Source organism: Heptranchias perlo, unplaced genomic scaffold (genome assembly GCF_035084215.1).
Source record: "Heptranchias perlo isolate sHepPer1 unplaced genomic scaffold, sHepPer1.hap1 HAP1_SCAFFOLD_1033, whole genome shotgun sequence".
NCBI lineage: Eukaryota > Metazoa > Chordata > Chondrichthyes > Hexanchiformes > Hexanchidae > Heptranchias > Heptranchias perlo.
This window is the reverse complement of record NW_027138253.1, coordinates 23779-41860: the sequence shown is the minus strand read 5'-3', so window position 1 is coordinate 41860 and position 18082 is coordinate 23779. Positions and strand designations below refer to the sequence as shown.

At 55.1% G+C, this 18082-nt stretch overlaps 1 protein-coding gene across 1 annotated transcript; it reads right to left on the bottom strand.

The window, feature by feature from the left end:
- Positions 1 to 5073: 5073 nt before the first annotated feature.
- Positions 5074 to 16747, bottom strand: LOC137307525 (zinc finger protein 628-like). Its single transcript, XM_067976851.1, has 2 exons — positions 16540 to 16747; positions 5074 to 7242 (listed from the first exon to the last, which is right to left on the bottom strand). The coding sequence occupies exon 2, from the start codon at positions 7163 to 7165 to the stop codon at positions 5165 to 5167; it is 2001 nt and encodes a 666-aa protein (XP_067832952.1). The 5' UTR covers positions 7166 to 7242; positions 16540 to 16747; the 3' UTR covers positions 5074 to 5164.
- Between the last annotated feature and the right edge of the window lie 1335 nt (positions 16748 to 18082).

Below are 18082 nucleotides of genomic sequence, written 5' to 3'. Positions count from 1 at the left end.
TAATAACAGCACAAACCACACATATACAGCACTTAGGACAGCAGTACAACTCCTGATCACATGGTCCAGCTTGTTCACAAATAGTACCCCCCTCCCTCACTAAAGGTCCCATTCCACATCTTCACCCCACCTTCTCTTTCAGACCTGCCTCAGCACATCTTGCTCTTCTGTCCAGTTCCTGGCCTTCATGGCCAGTCCGTGGGTGATTGTCAGTCAAAAAGACTGCCCAGGCCTGCTACACCTGCCCCTGCCTCCTGCTCAACTCCCAGCCGACTATCCCCCAAAACAGAGTAAAGCTCCCTCTACACTGTCCCATCAAACACTCCCAGGGCAGGTACAGGGTTAGATACAGAGTAAAGCTCCTCTACACTGTCCCATCAAACACTCCCAGGGCAGGTACAGGGTTAGATACAGAGTAAAGCTCCCTCTACACTGTCCCATCAAACACTCCCAGGGCAGGTATAGGGTTAGATACAGAGTAAAGCTCCCTCTACACTGTCTCATCAAACACTCCCAGGGCAGGTACAGGGTTAGATACAGAGTAAAGCTCCCTCTACACTGTCCCGTCAAACACTCCCAGGGCAGGTACAGGGTTAGATACAGAGTAAAGCTCCCTCTACACTGTCCCATCAAACACTCCCAGGGCAGGTACAGGGTTGGATACAGAGTGAAGCTCCCTCTACACTGTCCCATCAAACACTCCCAGGGTCAGGTACAGGGTTAGATACAGAGTAAAGCTCCCTCTACACTGTCCCATCAAACACTCCCAGGGGATGGTACAGGGTTAGATACAGAGTAAAGCTCCCTCTACACTGTCCCATCAAACACTCCCAGGGGATGGTACAGGGTTAGATACAGAGTAAAGCTCCTCTACACTGTCCTACCTGGAGGAGATAACTTGCCTCGTTCTGCTCCTCCATATAGTACAGACACCAATTGCACCTCCTCAGTGGCCAGGGACTGCCCCAGATCATCACCCTGTGTTCACAAGGTCCTTCGTCAGGCTGAGGCTGCACTGAAATATTCAGTTCTTGCACACGGTCGGAAGAGACCAGATCTCAACATTCAAAAACAAGCTGGAACAGTGGGGAAAGTGGAAAAGGAGATACAGAGAATGAGAGAGAGGGAGAGAGAGAGAGAGGGACGGACAGAGAGGGAGAGAGAGAGAGAGAGAGAGGGACGGACAGAGAGGGAGAGAGAGAGAGAGAGGGACGGACAGAGAGGGAGAGAGAGAGAGAGAGAGAGGGAGAGAGAGAGAGAGAGAGAGAGGGAGAGAGAGAGAGAGAGAGGGACGGACAGAGAGGGAGAGAGAGAGAGAGAGAGAGGGACGGACAGAGAGGGAGAGAGAGAGAGGGACGGACAGAGAGGGAGAGAGAGGGAGGAACGGACAGAGAGGGAGAGAGAGAGAGGAACGGACAGAGAGGGGGAGAGAGAGAGGAACGGACAGAGAGGGGGAGAGAGAGAGGAACGGACAGAGAGGGGGAGAGAGAGAGGAACGGACAGAGAGGGGGAGAGAGAGGAACGGACAGAGAGGAGAGAGAGAGAGGAACAGACAGAGAGGGAGAGAGAGAGAGGAACAGACAGAGAGAGAGAGGAACAGAGAGAGAGAGAGAGGAACAGAGAGAGAGAGAGAGGAACAGAGAAAGAGAGAGAGGAACAGATAGAGAGAGAGAGAGGAACAGAGAGAGAGAGAGAGAGGAACAGAGAGAGAGAGAGAGGAACAGAGAGAGAGAGAGAGGAACAGAGAGAGAGAGAGAGGAACAGAGAGAGAGAGAGGAACAGAGAGAGAGAGAGAGAGGAACAGAGAGAGAGAGAGAGGAACAGAGAGAGAGAGAGAGGAACAGACAGAGACAGAGAGAGAGAGGAACAGACAGAGACAGAGAGAGAGAGGAACAGACAGAGAGAGAGAGAGAGAGGAACATACAGAGACAGAGAGAGAGAGGAACAGACAGAGAGAGAGAGGAACAGACAGAGAGAGAGAGGAACAGACAGAGAGAGAGAGGAACAGACAGAGACAGAGAGAGAGAGGAACATACAGAGACAGAGAGAGAGAGGAACAGACAGAGACAGAGAGAGAGAGGAACAGACAGAGACAGAGAGAGAGAGGTACAGACAGAGACAGAGAGAGAGAGGAACAGACAGAGACAGAGAGAGAGAGGAACAGACAGAGACAGAGAGAGAGAGGAACAGACAGAGAGAGAGAGGAACAGACAGAGAGAGAGAGGAACAGACAGAGAGAGAGAGGAACAGACAGAGAGAGAGAGGAACAGACAGAGAGAGAGAGGAACAGACAGAGAGAGAGAGGAACAGACAGAGAGAGAGAGGAACAGACAGAGACAGAGAGAGAGAGGAACATACAGAGACAGAGAGAGAGAGGAACAGACAGAGACAGAGAGAGAGAGGAACAGACAGAGACAGAGAGAGAGAGGTACAGACAGAGACAGAGAGAGAGAGGAACAGACAGAGACAGAGAGAGAGAGGAACAGACAGAGACAGAGAGAGAGAGGAACAGACAGAGAGAGAGAGGAACAGACAGAGAGAGAGAGGAACAGACAGAGAGAGAGAGGAACAGACAGAGAGAGAGAGGAACAGACAGAGAGAGAGAGGAACAGACAGAGAGAGAGAGGAACAGACAGAGAGAGAGAGGAACAGACAGAGAGAGAGAGGAACAGACAGAGAGAGAGAGGAACAGACAGAGAGAGAGAGGAACAGACAGAGAGAGAGAGGAACAGACAGAGAGAGAGAGGAACAGACAGAGAGAGAGAGGAACAGACAGAGAGAGAGAGGAACAGAGAGAGAGAGAGAGGAACAGACAGAGAGAGAGAGGAACAGACAGAGAGAGAGAGGAACAGACAGAGAGAGAGAGGAACAGACAGAGAGAGAGAGGAACAGACAGAGAGAGAGAGGAACAGACAGAGAGAGAGAGGAACAGACAGAGAGAGAGAGGAACAGACAGAGAGAGAGAGGAACAGACAGAGAGAGAGAGGAACAGACAGAGAGAGAGAGGAACAGACAGAGAGAGAGAGGAACAGACAGAGAGAGAGAGGAACAGACAGAGAGAGAGAGGAACAGACAGAGAGAGGGAGAGGAGCTGTACATGATTATTAATAGTGAACATTGAAGCTTCATCAGCATTGAAATCAGTTACATGCAGAATACGTAATACATTAGCTCCGGTCCTGAAACATTCGAGTAGCAGTCATTACTCTGATTATATATATACATATCAAGGTGTGTATATATATATATATATATATAAACATACAGGGAGTGCGAGACTACGATAGGCACACTCCAATCGGGTCAGGAGACCAAAAATACAAGCAGAGGATGTAACACAGTGTTAGCACCAGGACCCTCACCCACTGCCCCCACCCAGTCCCCCATCAGAGAGAGAGAGAGAGGAGCCCCTCTTCCCCGAAAGGCTGTGGATGCCGGGGGGACACACTGGAGCTCTCAGGACTGAGAGGTCGCGAAGATTTTTCTCGTTGGGTGCTGGCAAACGGAGTCGAGTCCCAGGGTCAGCCCTGGTCTGACTGAACGGCGGAGCAGGCCCCAGGGCCTGGTCCTGAAGTTACTTCGGAGAGGCAAGCCTCGAGGGAGCTTCGACGGCAAGGAGCGACAGACAAGAGGGGGGCGGGGTGGGGGGGGGGAACGGGAGTGGAAGGGGGGGGGGGCCAAGGGGAGTTGGAGGCGGGCGATAAGGAAAATCGTTTCGCGCTTTCCTGGCTGCTCTTGGACAGCCTTTGCTCTGCTGGATCCCACTAACAGTGTCGTTCCCCCCCCCGGCCCATCCCCGAAAGCCGATGCCTCTCGCTGGGCTACAGGTTCCGTCATGCCCCGTTCGCCCCCTGCTACCCCTGGGAAGTGGGCCCCAGCTGGCTATTCGACCGCGGGGGGCGGGCGGGGGCTTGCATTGCAGTCTACCTCCCGTCCCGACCGGCACCCGCCCACACTTCGGCGAGGGTCAACTGGGCAGTGATCAGGAGCGGGGAGGGGACCCTGATGGGGTGGTGGGGGAGAAACAGAGGCTGATCATACCCCCAGCTCCCCGCCCCCCCCCACTCACTACCAGCTGGGATCGGCTAACTTAACGCAGGCCAGTGATGGAAGCGGTGATATTCTGGGAGGGGAGATGAGGGAGGGAGGAGGAGGGAGCAAACCTTTAAGGCGACAACGTAGCGGACAGAAAGTAGTGCGGGTGTGGGGGGCTCGGTCGAGATAATACAGAGGGGAGGCCCGGGAATGTTAACAGGTACAGTTCGAGTCGGGCGGGCCCAGGAACAAAGTATTTTTGAAAGCTTTACGGTTCTGGGCCGGTTCTCTGAGGGGGGAGGAAACGAGGTAGGGAGAGAAAAAAAAAATTAAACTTTCTATTCTGGCACAGCGATATAAAGCAGGGGGGAGACATTTCTCAAACAGGTGGATCCAGGTTCAGCCTGGCAGGTCCGGTCGCCTCCTGACGACTCCCCGCCAAAGCTGCCCCCCGTTAAACATCACAAGAAGGGCTCGACTTTCTTTTAAAGGTTGGAAAATGCATTTCTCCACAACAGGCAGACAGTTAACAGTTTGTTTGGGAGCCCCTGAAACGGCGGGGGGGCCAGGTCCGGGAATCTCGTTTGGACCCGTCAGGTCGGTCGAAATGCCGCACTTCACTCCTCCCAGCAGCTAGGGGGCGCTCTTCCTCCGGCCAAGGTGGGTTCGGGCTCGAAAGCTGCCGTTGTGGGGGGGGGGGGGGGTCGGTCGACCTCTTCCCCCCCGCCCCCCGCGCGCCCCCCACCGCTGCGCTTCGAGATCGTCCGCTTGGCCCGTCCGATCGCCCCCTCCGTTTCCGCAACCCCTCCTCCGCCATCTTGTCGTGATGCTCCACCCCACGCACCCCCCCAAAAATAAGGGAAGGGTGAGGGGGGAGGTGTCAGAACCGGAGAACAGAGCTAAATGGATGGAAGGGGGAGGGGGGGGGGGGGCGGGGGGGGGGGAAACGGGACGGAACGCAGTGCTGACTGGGTGGCGCTGAATCCTAGGGGCAGAATGTGGCCCACTGTGCCCGCCTCGGCCCTCCTGGAGGTCGGGAGCAGTCCCAATGGGGTCGGCAGGGGAGGGGGCGGGGGGGGGGGGGGGGGGGCTTTGGGAGCCTGGGACTGTCGGGGGTCGGCGGCAGGCTTCAGAAGGTCTGCACCAGCTGGACGGTCGGGAGGGCCTGCACGGTGTGTATGATCTGGATGCCCTGCACCGTCTGGAGGCCCTGCACCGTCTGGAGGCCCTGCACCGTCTGGAGGCCCTGCACCGTCTGGAGGCCCTGCACCGTCTGCAGCCCCTGCACCGTCTGCAGCCCCTGCAGCCCCTGCACCGTCTGCAGCCCCTGCACCGTCTGCACCGCCTGCAGCCCCTGCACCGTCTGCACCGCCTGCACCGTCTGCAGCCCCTGCACCGCCTGTGCTGCAGGCTGCTCCAAGGCATGGGTCCGCAGGTGGCGTTGGAGGTAGGAGGACATCACGAAGGCCTTGCCGCAGACGGTGCAGCGGTAGGGCCTCTCGCCGGTGTGGGTGCGCTGGTGCAGCAGCAGGTTGGACGAGTGGGTGAAGGTTTTCTCGCACACCTCGCAGCGGTAGGGCCGCTCGCCGGTGTGCGTGCGCTGGTGCTGCCGCAGGTTGGAGGACTGGGTGAAGGCCTTGCCGCAGAGCAGGCACTGGTAGGGCCTCTCGCCGGTGTGGAGGTGCCGGTGCCGGGAGAGGCTGGAGGAGTTCTTGAAGGCCTTGCCGCACTCGCCGCAGCGGTAGGGCCGCTCGCCGGTGTGCTGCCGCAGGTGGTACTGGTAGTGGGACGACCACTTGAAGGTCAGGCCGCACTCGCCGCACTGGAAGGCCCGCACGCCCGTGTGGACCCGCTGGTGGATGGAGAGCAGCGAGGAGCGCTTGAACGCCTTGCCGCACTCGCCACACTTGTAGGGCCGCTCGCCCGTGTGGCCGCGCTGGTGGTAGCGCAGCCCCGAGGAGCCCTTGAAGGCCTTGCCGCACTCGCCGCACTTGTAGGGCCGCTCGGCGTGCCCCGCCTCGGGCGCCGGCGGGGCCGGGGGCGGCTCGGGGGCGCAGGTGACCTCGGCCTCGGCCTGCACCAGCTGCTGCTCGGCCGTGTGGCTGCGCTGGTGGGCCAGGAGGCCGGCCAGCTGGCCGAAGGTGCGCTCGCACACGGCGCACTTGTAGGCCGGCTCCTCGGGGGGGCGGCGGAGCCGGGGCTTGCCGCCCGAGGCCGCGGGGGGCAGGGCGGCGGCGGCGGCCGCCGCCGGGGGGAGCGGGAGGGCCTGGTGCGTCTGCTGGTGGCGCAGCAGCAGCTCCTGCCCGCGGAAGGTGCGCTCGCAGCTGCCGCACTTGTACACCATCTCCACCGTCTCGGTGGCGTGCAGCAGGACCTCGGCTGGCGTCACCGCGATCTCCTCCTCCCCGGGCGCCGGCTCCCCCTCGTGGCAGCGCAGGTGCTTCTGCAGGTAGGCGGCGGTGACAAAGACCTTGGCGCAGAGCGGGCAGCGGTGGCAGCGCTCGGCCGAGTGGGTGCGGCGGTGGAGCAGCAGGTTGGAGGAGTGGGTGAAGGCCTTGCCGCACTCCTCGCAGCGGTAGGGCCGCTCGCCGGTGTGCGTGCGCTGGTGCTGCCGCAGGTTGGTGGACTGGGTGAAGGCCTTGCCGCAGGCCGGGCAGGGGTAGGGCCTCTCGCCGGTGTGGACGTGCCGGTGCCGGGAGAGGCTGGAGGAGTTCTTGAAGGCCTTGCCGCACTCGCCGCAGCGGTAGGGCCGCTCGCCGGTGTGCTGCCGCAGGTGGTACTGGTAGTGGGACGACCACTTGAAGGTCATGGTGCACAGGGCGCACTGGAAGGCCCGCACGCCCGTGTGGACGCTCTGGTGGATGGAGAGCAGCGAGGAGCGCTTGAAAGCCTTGCCGCACTCGCCGCACTTGTAGGGCCGCTCGCCGGTGTGGCTACGCTGGTGGTACAGCAGCGCCGAGGAGCCCTTGAAAGCCTTGCCGCACTCGCCGCACTTGTAGGGCCGCTCGCCCGTGTGCGTCCGCTGGTGGTGGATGAGCCTCGACGACCACTTGAAGGTCTTGCCGCACTCCAGGCACTCGTAGGGTTGGTCCCCGGACCGGGGCTTGCGGGCCGCGTCCGTCTCCGCCATGCCGGGAGCGAGGCGTTCCCCCGGCCAACTTCAGGGCTCAAGACCACCGGGATCGGGTTGGGAGAGGGGGACAAACCCTGCAGAAAAGACAAATGTGTTAGATACACTGTCCCGTCAAACACTCCCAGCGCAGGTTAGATACAGAGTGAATCTCCCTCTACACTGTCCCGTCAAACACTCCCAGGGCAGGTACAGGGTTAGATACAGAGTAAAGCTCCCTCTACACTGTCCCATCAAACACTCCCAGGGCAGGTACAGGGTTAGATACAGAGTAAAGCTCCCTCTACACTGTCCCATCAAACACTCCCAGGGCAGGTACAGGGTTAGATACAGAGTAAAGCTCCCTCTACACTGTCCCGTCAAACACTCCCAGGGCAGGTACAGGGTTAGATACAGAGTAAAGCTCCCTCGACACCGTCCCGTCAAACACTCCCAGGGCAGGTACAGGGTTAGATACAGAGTAAAGCTCCCTCTACACTGTCCCATCAAACACTCCCAGGGCAGGTACAGGGTTAGATACAGAGTAAAGCTCCCTCGACACTGTCCCATCAAACACTCCCAGGGCAGGTACAGGGTTAGATACAGAGTAAAGCTCCCTCTACACTGTCTCATCAAACACTCCCAGGGTCAGGTACAGGGTTAGATACAGAGTAAAGCTCCCTCTACACTGTCCCATCAAACACTCCCAGGGCAGGTACAGGGTTAGATACAGAGTAAAGCTCCCTCTACACTGTCCCATCAAACACTCCCAGGGCAGGTGCAGGGTTAGATACAGAGTAAAGCTCCCTCTACACTGTCCCATCAAACACTCCCAGGGTCAGGGACAGGGTTAGATACAGAGTAAAGCTCCCTCTACACTGTCCCATCAAGCACTCCCAGGGCAGGTACAGGGTTAGATACAGAGTAAAGCTCCCTCTACACTGTCCCATCAAACACTCCCAGGGCAGGTACAGGGTTAGATACAGAGTAAAGCTCCCTCTACACCGTCCCATCAAACACTCCCAGGGAAAACAGAGGGCATATTAGGTACAGAGTAAAGTTCCCTCTAAATTGAGAGTGAAAAGGAAGGTAGTTGTGGTAGGGGACAGTATAGTCAGGGGGATAGATACTGATCTCTGCAGCCCTGACCGCGAATCCTGAAGGCTGTTCAGCTGGCCCGGTGCCAGGGATAAGGACATCTCCTCGTGGCTGGAAAAGATCATGGGAGCATGAGGGGTAGGATCCAGTTGTCGTGGTCCACGTAGGGGCCATCGACGTAGGTAGGACGAGGAATGAGGTTCTGCTGAGGGAGTTTGAGGAGCTGGGGTCTAAATTGATAAGCAGGACCTCAAAGGTAATAATCTCTGGATTACTATCTGTGGCACACACACGTTGGCGTAGGGTCAAACAGATCAGAGAGTTAAATCGGTGGCTCGAAGAGTGGTTTGGGAGGTAGGGGTTTCGATTCATGGGGCACCAGTCACATTGGGACGGGCTCCAGTTAGACCGGGCTGGGACCAGTGTGCTGTGATCAGTGCTTGGGCCCCAGCTATTCACAATATATATCCATGATTTGGACGAGGGAACTAAATGTAACATTTCCAAGTTTGCGGACGACACAAAGCTGGGGTGGAATGTGAGCTGTGAGGAGGATGCAAAGAGGCACCAATGTGATTTAGACAAGTTGGGTGAGTGGGCAAGAACATGGCAGACGCAGTACTACGTGGATGAATGTGAGGTTATCCACTTTGGTTGTAAAAACAGAAAGGCAGATTATTATCTGAATGGTGATAGATTGGGAAAAGGGGAGGTGCAACGAGACCTGGGTGTCCTTGTACACCAGTCGCTGAAAGCGAGCATTCAGGTGCAGCAAGCAGTTAGGAAGGCGAATGGTATGTTGGCCTTCATTGCAAGAGGATTTGAGTACAGGAGCAGGGATGTCTTACTGCAGTTATACAGGGCCTTGGTGAGACCACATCTGGAGTATTGTGTGCAGTTTTGGTCTCCTTATCTGAGGAAGGATGTCCTTGCCATGGAGGGAGTGCAGCGAAGGTTTACCAGACTGATTCCTGGGATGGCAGGACTGAGTTATGAGGAGAGATTGGGTCGACTAGGCCTATATTCACTAGAGTTTAGAAGAATGACAGGTGATCTCATCGAAACATATAAAATTCTAACAGGACTAGACAGACGAGATGCAGGGAGGATGTTCCCGATGGCTGGGGAGTCCAGAACCAGGGGTCACAGTCTCAGGATACGGGGTAGGCCATTTAGAACTGAGATGAGGAGAAATTTCTTCACTCAGAGGGTGGTGAACCTGTGGAATTCTCTCCCACAGAAGGCAGTGGAGGCCAAGTCATTAGATGTATTCAAGAAGGAGATCGATATATTTCTTAATGCTAAAGGGGATCAAGGGATATGGGGAGAGAGCGGGAACAGGGTACTGAGTTAAGACGATCAGCCATGATCATTTTGAATGGCGGGGCAGGCCCGAAGGGCCGAATGGCCGACTCCTGCTCCTGTTTTCTATGTTTCTACGTCCTGGCGAATTGAATAAGTAGGACGGTAGATCGGGCTTTGAACTGAAAAGGGGGGGAGATGAGGAGGGGAGAGGGTAAATCTATAGATCTCAAGAGAAAAGTCAAGGCAGTAGAGCAGTGAAACGATTTGGGTCAAGATAAGCAGAGGGTGACAGGAAGGGACAGAGAGTTTAACGCCAATAGTGCATCAGTGAATAAGGTCAAAGCAGGGAAAACAATAACAAGTTAAAGGCGCTTTATCTGAATGTACAAAGCATTCGTTACAAGATAGACAAATTCGTGGGACAAACACAGATAAATGGGTTTGATCTGGGAGCCATTGCTGAGACGTGAGGTTGCAGGGTGACCAAGGTCGGGAACGAAATGTTCCAGGGGACCGGACTTTTCGAAAAGACGGACAAAATGGATAAGGAGGGTGTTGGGAGGGTGGGCAGCCTTGATAATAATGGATGACCCAAGGAGTGGTGAGAAATGATCTCGGCTCGGAAGATCGGGGAGTAGGATCAGTATGGGTGGAAATAAGAGATAAGAGGCAGATCTCACCCCCTAACAGTAGCTAGACTGTTTCACAGAGTATCAATCAAGAAATAAGAGGGGTTTGTAACAAAGGTAATTGCAGTAATTGTGGGGGACTTTAATCATCATACAGACTGGGCGAATCAAACTGGCTTAAGTAGTCTGGAGGACAAGTTTGTGGAATGTATTCGAGAATGTTTCCTAGAGCAATACATCGTGGAACCAACCAGGGAACAGGCCATTTTAGATCGTGCCTTATGTAATGAGACAGGGTTAATTAATAATCTCATAAGTAAGGGATCCTCAGGGGAAGAGCGATCATAATATGACAGAATTTCACACTGAGTTCGAGAGTGACGAACTTAAATCTGAAACTAGAGTCATAAACGTAAACAAAGCCAATTACGTAGGTATGAGGGACGAGTTGGCTAAGGATGATGGGGAAATTAGATTAAAAGGTATGACTGTAGATAAACAATGGCAAACATTTAATGAAATATTTCAAAATTCTCAACGAATATACATTCCGTTGAGGAATAAAAACTCCATGGGAATAGTGATCCATCCGTGGCCAACTAAAGAAGTTAAGGATGGTATTAGATTTAAAGAGGCTTATAAAGATGCCAAGAAGAGTAGTGAGCCTGAGGATTGGGAGAGTTTTAGAAACCGGAAAAAGGACGACCAGAAAAATGAGAAAAAGAGAGAAAATAGAATATGAGAGTAAAGTAGCAAGAAATATAAAAACAGATTGTAAGAGTTTCTACAAGTATGTAAAAAGGAAGAGAGCAGCAAAAGTAAACGTTGGTCCCTTAGAAGCTGAGACAGGAGAAATTATAATGGGGAATCAGGAAATGGCAGAGACGTTGAACAAATATTTTGTATCTGTCTTCAAAGTGGAAGACACAAAAAGCATACCAGAAATATTGGGGAACCAAGGGGCTAATGAGGGAGAGGAACTTAAAACAATTAATATCACCAGAGAAAAAGTACTGGAGGAACTAATGGGACTAAAAGCTGATAAATCCCCTGGACCTGATGGCCTACATCCACGGGTTCTAAAAGAGGTGGCTGCAGAGATAGTGGATGCATTGGTTTTGATCGTCCAAAATTCCCTCGATTCTAGAACGGTCCCAGCGGATTGGAAGGCAGCAAATGTAACCCCGCTGTTCAAGAAAGGAGGGAGAGAGAAAACAGGGAACTACAGGCCAGTTAGCCTGACATCGGTCGTCGGGAAAATGCTGGGATCCATTATAAAGGAATTGGTAACAGGGCACTTAGAAAATCATAATATGATTGGGCAGAGTCAACATGGTTTTATGAAAGGGAAATCGTGTTTGACAAATTTATTTGAGTTTTTTGAGGGTGTAACGAGCAGGGTAGATAAAGGGGAACCAGTGGGTGTTGTATATTTGGATTTTCAAGAGGCATTCGATAAGGTGCCTCATAAAAGGTTGTTACACAAGATAAGGGCTCATGGGGTTGTGAGTAATATATCAGCATGGATAGAGGATTGGTTAATGGTCAGAAAACAGAGAGTAGGGATAAACGGGTCATTCTCCAGGTTGGCAGGCTGTAACTAGTGGGGTACAGCAAGGATCAGTGCTCGGGCCTCAGCTATTTACAATCTATATTAATGACGGAGATGAAGGGACCGAGTGTAATGTATCCAAGTTTGCTGACGATACAAAGCTCGGTGGGAAAGTGAGCTGTGAGGAGGACACAAAGAGTCTGCAAAGGGATATGGACAGGTTAAGTGAGTGGGCAAGAAGGTGGCAGATGGAGTATAATGTGGGGAAATGTGAGGTTATTCACTCAGAGGGTTTTGAATCTTTGGAATTCTCTACCCCAGAGGGCTGTGGATGCTCAGTCGTTGAGTATATTCAAGGCTGAGATCGATAGATTTTTGGACTCGAGGGGAATCAAGGGATATGGGGATTGGGCGGGAAAGTGGAGTTCAGGTTGAAGATCAGCCATGATCTGATTGAATGGCGGAGCAGGCCCGAGGGGCCGAATGGCCTACTCCTGCTCCTATTTCTTATGTTCTTACACTGTCCCATCAAACACTCACAGAGCAGGTAAATCACGGGTTAGATACAGAGTAAAGCTCCCTCCACACTGTCCCATCAAACACTCCCAGGGGCAGGTACACAGGTACAGGGTTAGATACAGAGTAAAGCTCCCTCTGCACTGTCCCATCAAACACTCCCAGGGCAGGTACAGGATTAGATACAGAGTAAAGCTCCCTCTACACTGTCCCATCAAACACTCCCAGGGCAGATACAGGGTTAGATACAGAGTAAAGCTCCCTCTACACTGTCCCATCAAACACTCCCAGGGCAGGTACAGGGTTAGATACAGGGTAAAGCTCCCTCTACACTGTCCCATCAAACACTCCCGGGACAGGTACAGCACGGGTTAGATACAGAGTAAAGCTCCCTCTACACTGTCCCATCAAACACTCCCAGGGCAGGTACAGGGTTAGATACAGAGTGAAGCTCCCTCTACACTGTCCCATCAAACACTCCCAGGGCAGGTACAGGGTTAGATACAGAGTGAAGCTCCCTCCACACTGTCCCATCAAACACTCCCAGGGCAGGTACAGGGTTAGATACAGAGTAAAGCTCCCTCTACACTGTCCCATCAAACACTCCCAGGGCAGGTGCAGGGTTAGATACAGAGTAAAGCTCCCTCTGCACTGTCCCATCAAACACTCCCAGGGCAGGTGCAGGGTTAGATACAGAGTAAAGCTCCCTCTGCACTGTCCCATCAAACACTCCCAGGGCAGGTGCAGGGTTAGATACAGAGTAAAGCTCCCTCTACACTGTCCCATCAAACACTCACAGGGTCAGGTACAGGGTTAGATACAGAGTGAAGCTCCCTCTACACTGTCCCATCAAACACTCCCAGGGCAGGTACAGGGTTAGATACAGAGTGAAGCTCCCTCTACACTGTCCCATCAAACACTCCCAGGGCAGGTACAGGGTTAGATACAGAGTGAAGCTCCCTCCACACTGTCCCGTCAAACACTCCCAGGGACAGGTACAGGGTTAGATACAGAGTAAAGCTCCCTCGACACTGTCCCATCAAACACTCCCAGGGTCAGGTACAGCACGGGTTAGATACAGAGTAAAGCTCCCTCTACACTGTCCCATCAAACACTCCCAGGGGCAGGTACAGCACGGGTTAGAAACTGACCCCAGGTCCAGGAGGGGCGAGAGGTCGGTGTCTGACCCACTGCCCCCACCCAGTCCCCCGTCGGAGAGCGAGGAGCCCTTCACACCGCCTGTCTGGGGCTGGATATGACCCACAGGTCCCAGGGGGTGAGAGGACCGCGTTGTAACCGAGCTCATTCCACCCTGAAGACGGACGCTCTCCCAGGAAAATGTGAAGTTTCAAATCGCTGCATTTTGGAAGCTGGTTTGTGATGTTGGACTTATTCTGCGAGGGTGGGAGGGCCAAATGTTTTAAACTCACAAACACACCGCTGACTCTCAGAAGGTAAGATCTCATTTCATACTATCACTGCGTGGTACAGCACAGAAGGAGGCCGTTCTGCCCATCGGTGCCTGTGCTGGCTCTTTGAAAGATCTATCCAATTAGTCCCACTCCCTCTCTCCCCCGTAACCCTGTGAATTTTTCCCCCTTCGAGTATTTCTCCGATTCCCCTTTTGAAAGTTATTATTGAATCTGCTCCCTCCGCCCTTTCAGGCAGTGAATTCCAGATCAGAACAACTCGCTGCGTAAAATAATGTCTCCCCATCTCCCCCTCTGGCTCTTTTCCCGATCACCTTAAATCCGTGTCCTCTGGTTACCGACCCTCCTGACACTGGAATCAGTTTCTCCTTATTTACTCCGTCAAAAACCCTTCATGATTTTGAACCCCTCGATCAAATCTCCCCTTAACCTTCTCTGGTCTAAAGGGGAACAATCCCAGCTCCTCCAGTCTCTCCACATAACTGAAGTCCCCCATTCCTGGTCCCACACTGGTCAATCTCCCCTTAACCTTCTCTGGTCTAAAGGAGAACAATCCCAGCTCCTCCAGTCTCTCCACATAACTGAAGTCCCCCATCCCTGGTCCCACACTGGTCAATCTCCCCTTAACCTTCTCTGGTCTAAAGGAGAACAATCCCAGCTCCTCCAGTCTCTCCACATAACTGAAGTCCCCCATCCCTGGTCCCACACTGGTCAATCTCCCCTTAACCTTCTCTGGTCTAAAGGAGAACAATCCCAGCTCCTCCAGTCTCTCCACATAACTGAAGTCCCCCATCCCTGGTCCCACACTGGTCAATCTCCCCTTAACCTTCTCTGGTCTAAAGGAGAACAATCCCAGCTCCTCCAGTCTCTCCACATAACTGAAGTCCCCCATCCCTGGTCCCACACTGATCAATCTCCCCTTAACCTTCTCTGGTCTAAAGGAGAACAATCCCAGCTCCTCCAGTCTCTCCACATTACTGAAGTCCCCCATCCCTGGTCCCACACTGGTCAATCTCCCCTTAACCTTCTCTGGTCTAAAGGAGAACAATCCCAGCTCCACCAGTCTCTCCACATAACTGAAGTCTCTCATCCCTGGAACCATTCTAGTAAGTCTCCTCTTCACCCTCTCTAAGGCCTTCACATCTTTCCTAAAGTGCGGTGCCCAGAACTGATTCTCCAACTGAGGCCTAACTAGTGTTTTATAAAGGTTTAGTATAACTTCCTTGCTTTTGCACTCTATGCCTCTATTAATAAAGCCCTGGATCCCGTATACTTTTTTAATAGCCTTCTCAACTTGTCCTGCCACCTTCAAAGATTTGTGTACGCACACCCCCAGGTCTCTCTGTTCCTGCACCCCCTTCAAAACTGTACCATTTAGTTTATATTGCCTCTCCTCATTCTTCCTACCAAAATGCATCACTTCGCACTTCCCAGGGTTAAATTTCATCTGCCATGTGTCCGCCCATTTCACCAGTCTGCCTAAGTCCTCCTCCCTATTTACTACATTTCAGTGTTCAGTTCCATTCGCGACCCCTCAGATAATGAAGCAGTCCGAGCCCGCATGCAGCAAGACCTGGACAACATCCAGGCTTGGGCTGATAAGTGGCAAGTAACATTCGCGTCAGACAAGTGCCAGGCAATGACCATCTCCAACGAGAGAGAGTCCAACCACCTCCCCTTGACATTCAACGGCATTACCATCGCCGAATCCCCCACCATCAACATCCTGGGGGGTCACCATTGACCAGAAACTTAACTGGACCAGCCGTATAAATACTGTGGCTACGAGAGCAGGTCAGAGGCTGGGTATTCTGCGGCGAGTGACTCACCTCCTGACTCCCCAAAGCCTTTCCACCATCTACAAGGCACAAGTCAGGAGTGTGATGGAATACTCTCCACTTGCCTGGATGAGTGCAGCTCCAACAACACTCAAGAAGCTCGACACCATCCAGGGCAAAGCAGCCCGCTTGATTGGCACCCCATCCACCACCCAAAACATTCACTCCCTTCACCACCGGCGCACAGTGGCTGCAGTGTGTACCATCCGCAGGACGGGCGGGGGCGAGGGCGAGAGAGAGAGAGAGATCCTTGACCGGGCGGGGGGGCGAGGGCGAGAGATCCTCGACCGCTCCTCCGAGGCGCCAACAAGCGAGGGTTGGGGGGGGGGAGTGGGGGGGGGCGAGGGCGAGCGATCCTCGACCGCTCCTCCGAGGCGCCAACAAGCGAGGGTTGCGGGGGGGGGGGGGGCGAGGGCGAGCGATCCTCGCCGACGCATCCACCGCCTGCCACCCGGAGGGGGCGAGGGCGAGCGATCCTCGACCGCTCCTCCGAGGCGCCAACAAGCGAGGGTGGGGGGCGAGGGCGAGCGATCCTCGACCGCTCCTCCGAGGCGCCAACAAGCGAGGGTTGGGGGGGCGAGCGATCCTCGACCGCACCTCCGAGGCGCCAACAAGCGAGGGTGGTGGCGGGGGCGGGGGCGAGCGATCCTCGACCGCTCCTCCGAGGCGCCAACAAGCGAGGGTGGTGGCGGGGGCGGGGGGGGGGGGGGGAAAGGGCGGTCAGCTTTCCCTTGCCCCCCACAATGCAGTTGGGCCACTGAGCATGCTCAGTCGCCCCCGGTGAACCACTTTCTTCCGACCTTGGCCATCTTTGCGGTTTGGCGGGGCGGTGGGAACCAGAGGTGAGTCGCACTTCTTTTTTTCTCACTGGGGACAGAGGAAGTGGACATTATTATTATTATTTTTCTTCTTTGGGTTGGGTTGGGTTGGGTTGGGGGCTGACTGCCAAGTGGTGGACTGTCCCTTTAAGAGGGAGCTTTCCTCTCCTTCCCCCCCCCCCCCCCCCCGCGCCGCCTCGCGCTCTTACCCGTCTCCAGGGCAACCGGGCCCTCGCGCCCAACCGTCTCCGCTTCCGATTTCAAAAGTTTCGAACCGAACGAGAGTGGGGGGCCGGGGGGGGGGGGGGGGGCTGTGAGCGCGAGGCCTCCGACACGGTCCGTCCGTCCTCCGTCCGCCCGCCGCGGCCTCCAGCTCCAGCTCCAGCTGCGTCACCGCCCGGCCCCGCCCACAGCCCAGCGAGCGCGCACGCGCACCGGCGGCCAAGCCAACGTACCCTTCCCCCGATTGGTCGGCTCTCCCTGAGTGTCCGCTCCTATTGGTCGCGTCACTGTGTGTCCGCTCCTATTGGTCGGCTCCCTGTGTGTCCCGCTCCCCCTATTGGTCGGCTCGATGTGTGTCCGCTCCTATTGGTCGGCTCCCTGTGTGTCCGGCTCCTATTGGTCGGCTCCCTGTGTTCCGCTCCCCTATTGGTCGGCTCCCTGTGTATGTCCCGCTCCCCCTATTGGTCGGCTCCCTGTGTGTCCGCTCCCCGATTGGTCGGCTCCCTGAGTGTCCGCTCCTATTGGTCGGCTCCCTGAGTGTCCGCTCCTATTGGTCGTCTCCCTGTGTATGTCCCGCTCCCCCTATTGGTCGTCTCCCTGTGTGTCCGCTCCCCGATTGGTCGGCTCCCTGAGTGTCCGCTCCTATTGGTCGGCTCCCTGAGTGTCCGCCCCTATTGGTCGGCTCCCTGTGTGTCCGCTCCCCGATTGGTCGTCTCCCTGAGTGTCCGCTCCTATTGGTCGGCTCCCTGAGTGTCCGCTCCTATTGGTCGTCTCCCTGAGTGTCCGCTCCCCGATTGGTCATCTCCCTGTGTGTCCGCTCCTATTGGTCGTCTCCCTGTGTGTCCGCCCCTATTGGTCGTCTCCCTGTGTGTCCGCCCCTATTGGTCGTCTCCCTGTGTGTCCGCTCCTATTGGTCGTCTCCCTGTGTGTCCGCCCCTATTGGTCGTCTCCCTGTATGTCCGTTCCTATTGGTCGTCTCCCTGTGTGTCCGTTCCTATTGGTCGTCTCCCTGAGTGTCCGCTCCTATTGGTCGTCTCCCTGAGTGTCCGCCCCTATTGGTCGTCTCCCTGAGTGTCCGCTCCTATTGGTCGTCTCCCTGAGTGTCCGCCCCTATTGGTCGCCTCCCTGAGTGTCCGCTCCTATTGGTCGTCTCCCTGAGTGTCCGCCCCTATTGGTCGTCTCCCTGAGTGTCCGCTCCTATTGGTCGTCTCCCTGAGTGTCCGCTCCTATTGGTCGTCTCCCTGTGTGTCCGCTCCTATTGGTCGTCTCCCTGTGTGTCCGCCCCTATTGGTCGTCTCCCTGAGTGTCCGCCCCTATTGGTCGTCTCACTGAGTGTCCGCTCCTATTGGTCGTCTCCCTGTGTGTCCGCTCCTATTGGTCGTCTCCCTGTGTGCCCGCTCCTATTGGTCGTCTCCCTGAGTGTCCGCTCCTATTGGTCGTCTCCCTGAGTGTCCGCCCCTATTGGTCGTCTCCCTGAGTGTCCGCCCCTATTGGTCGTCTCCCTGAGTGTCCGCTCCTATTGGTCGTCTC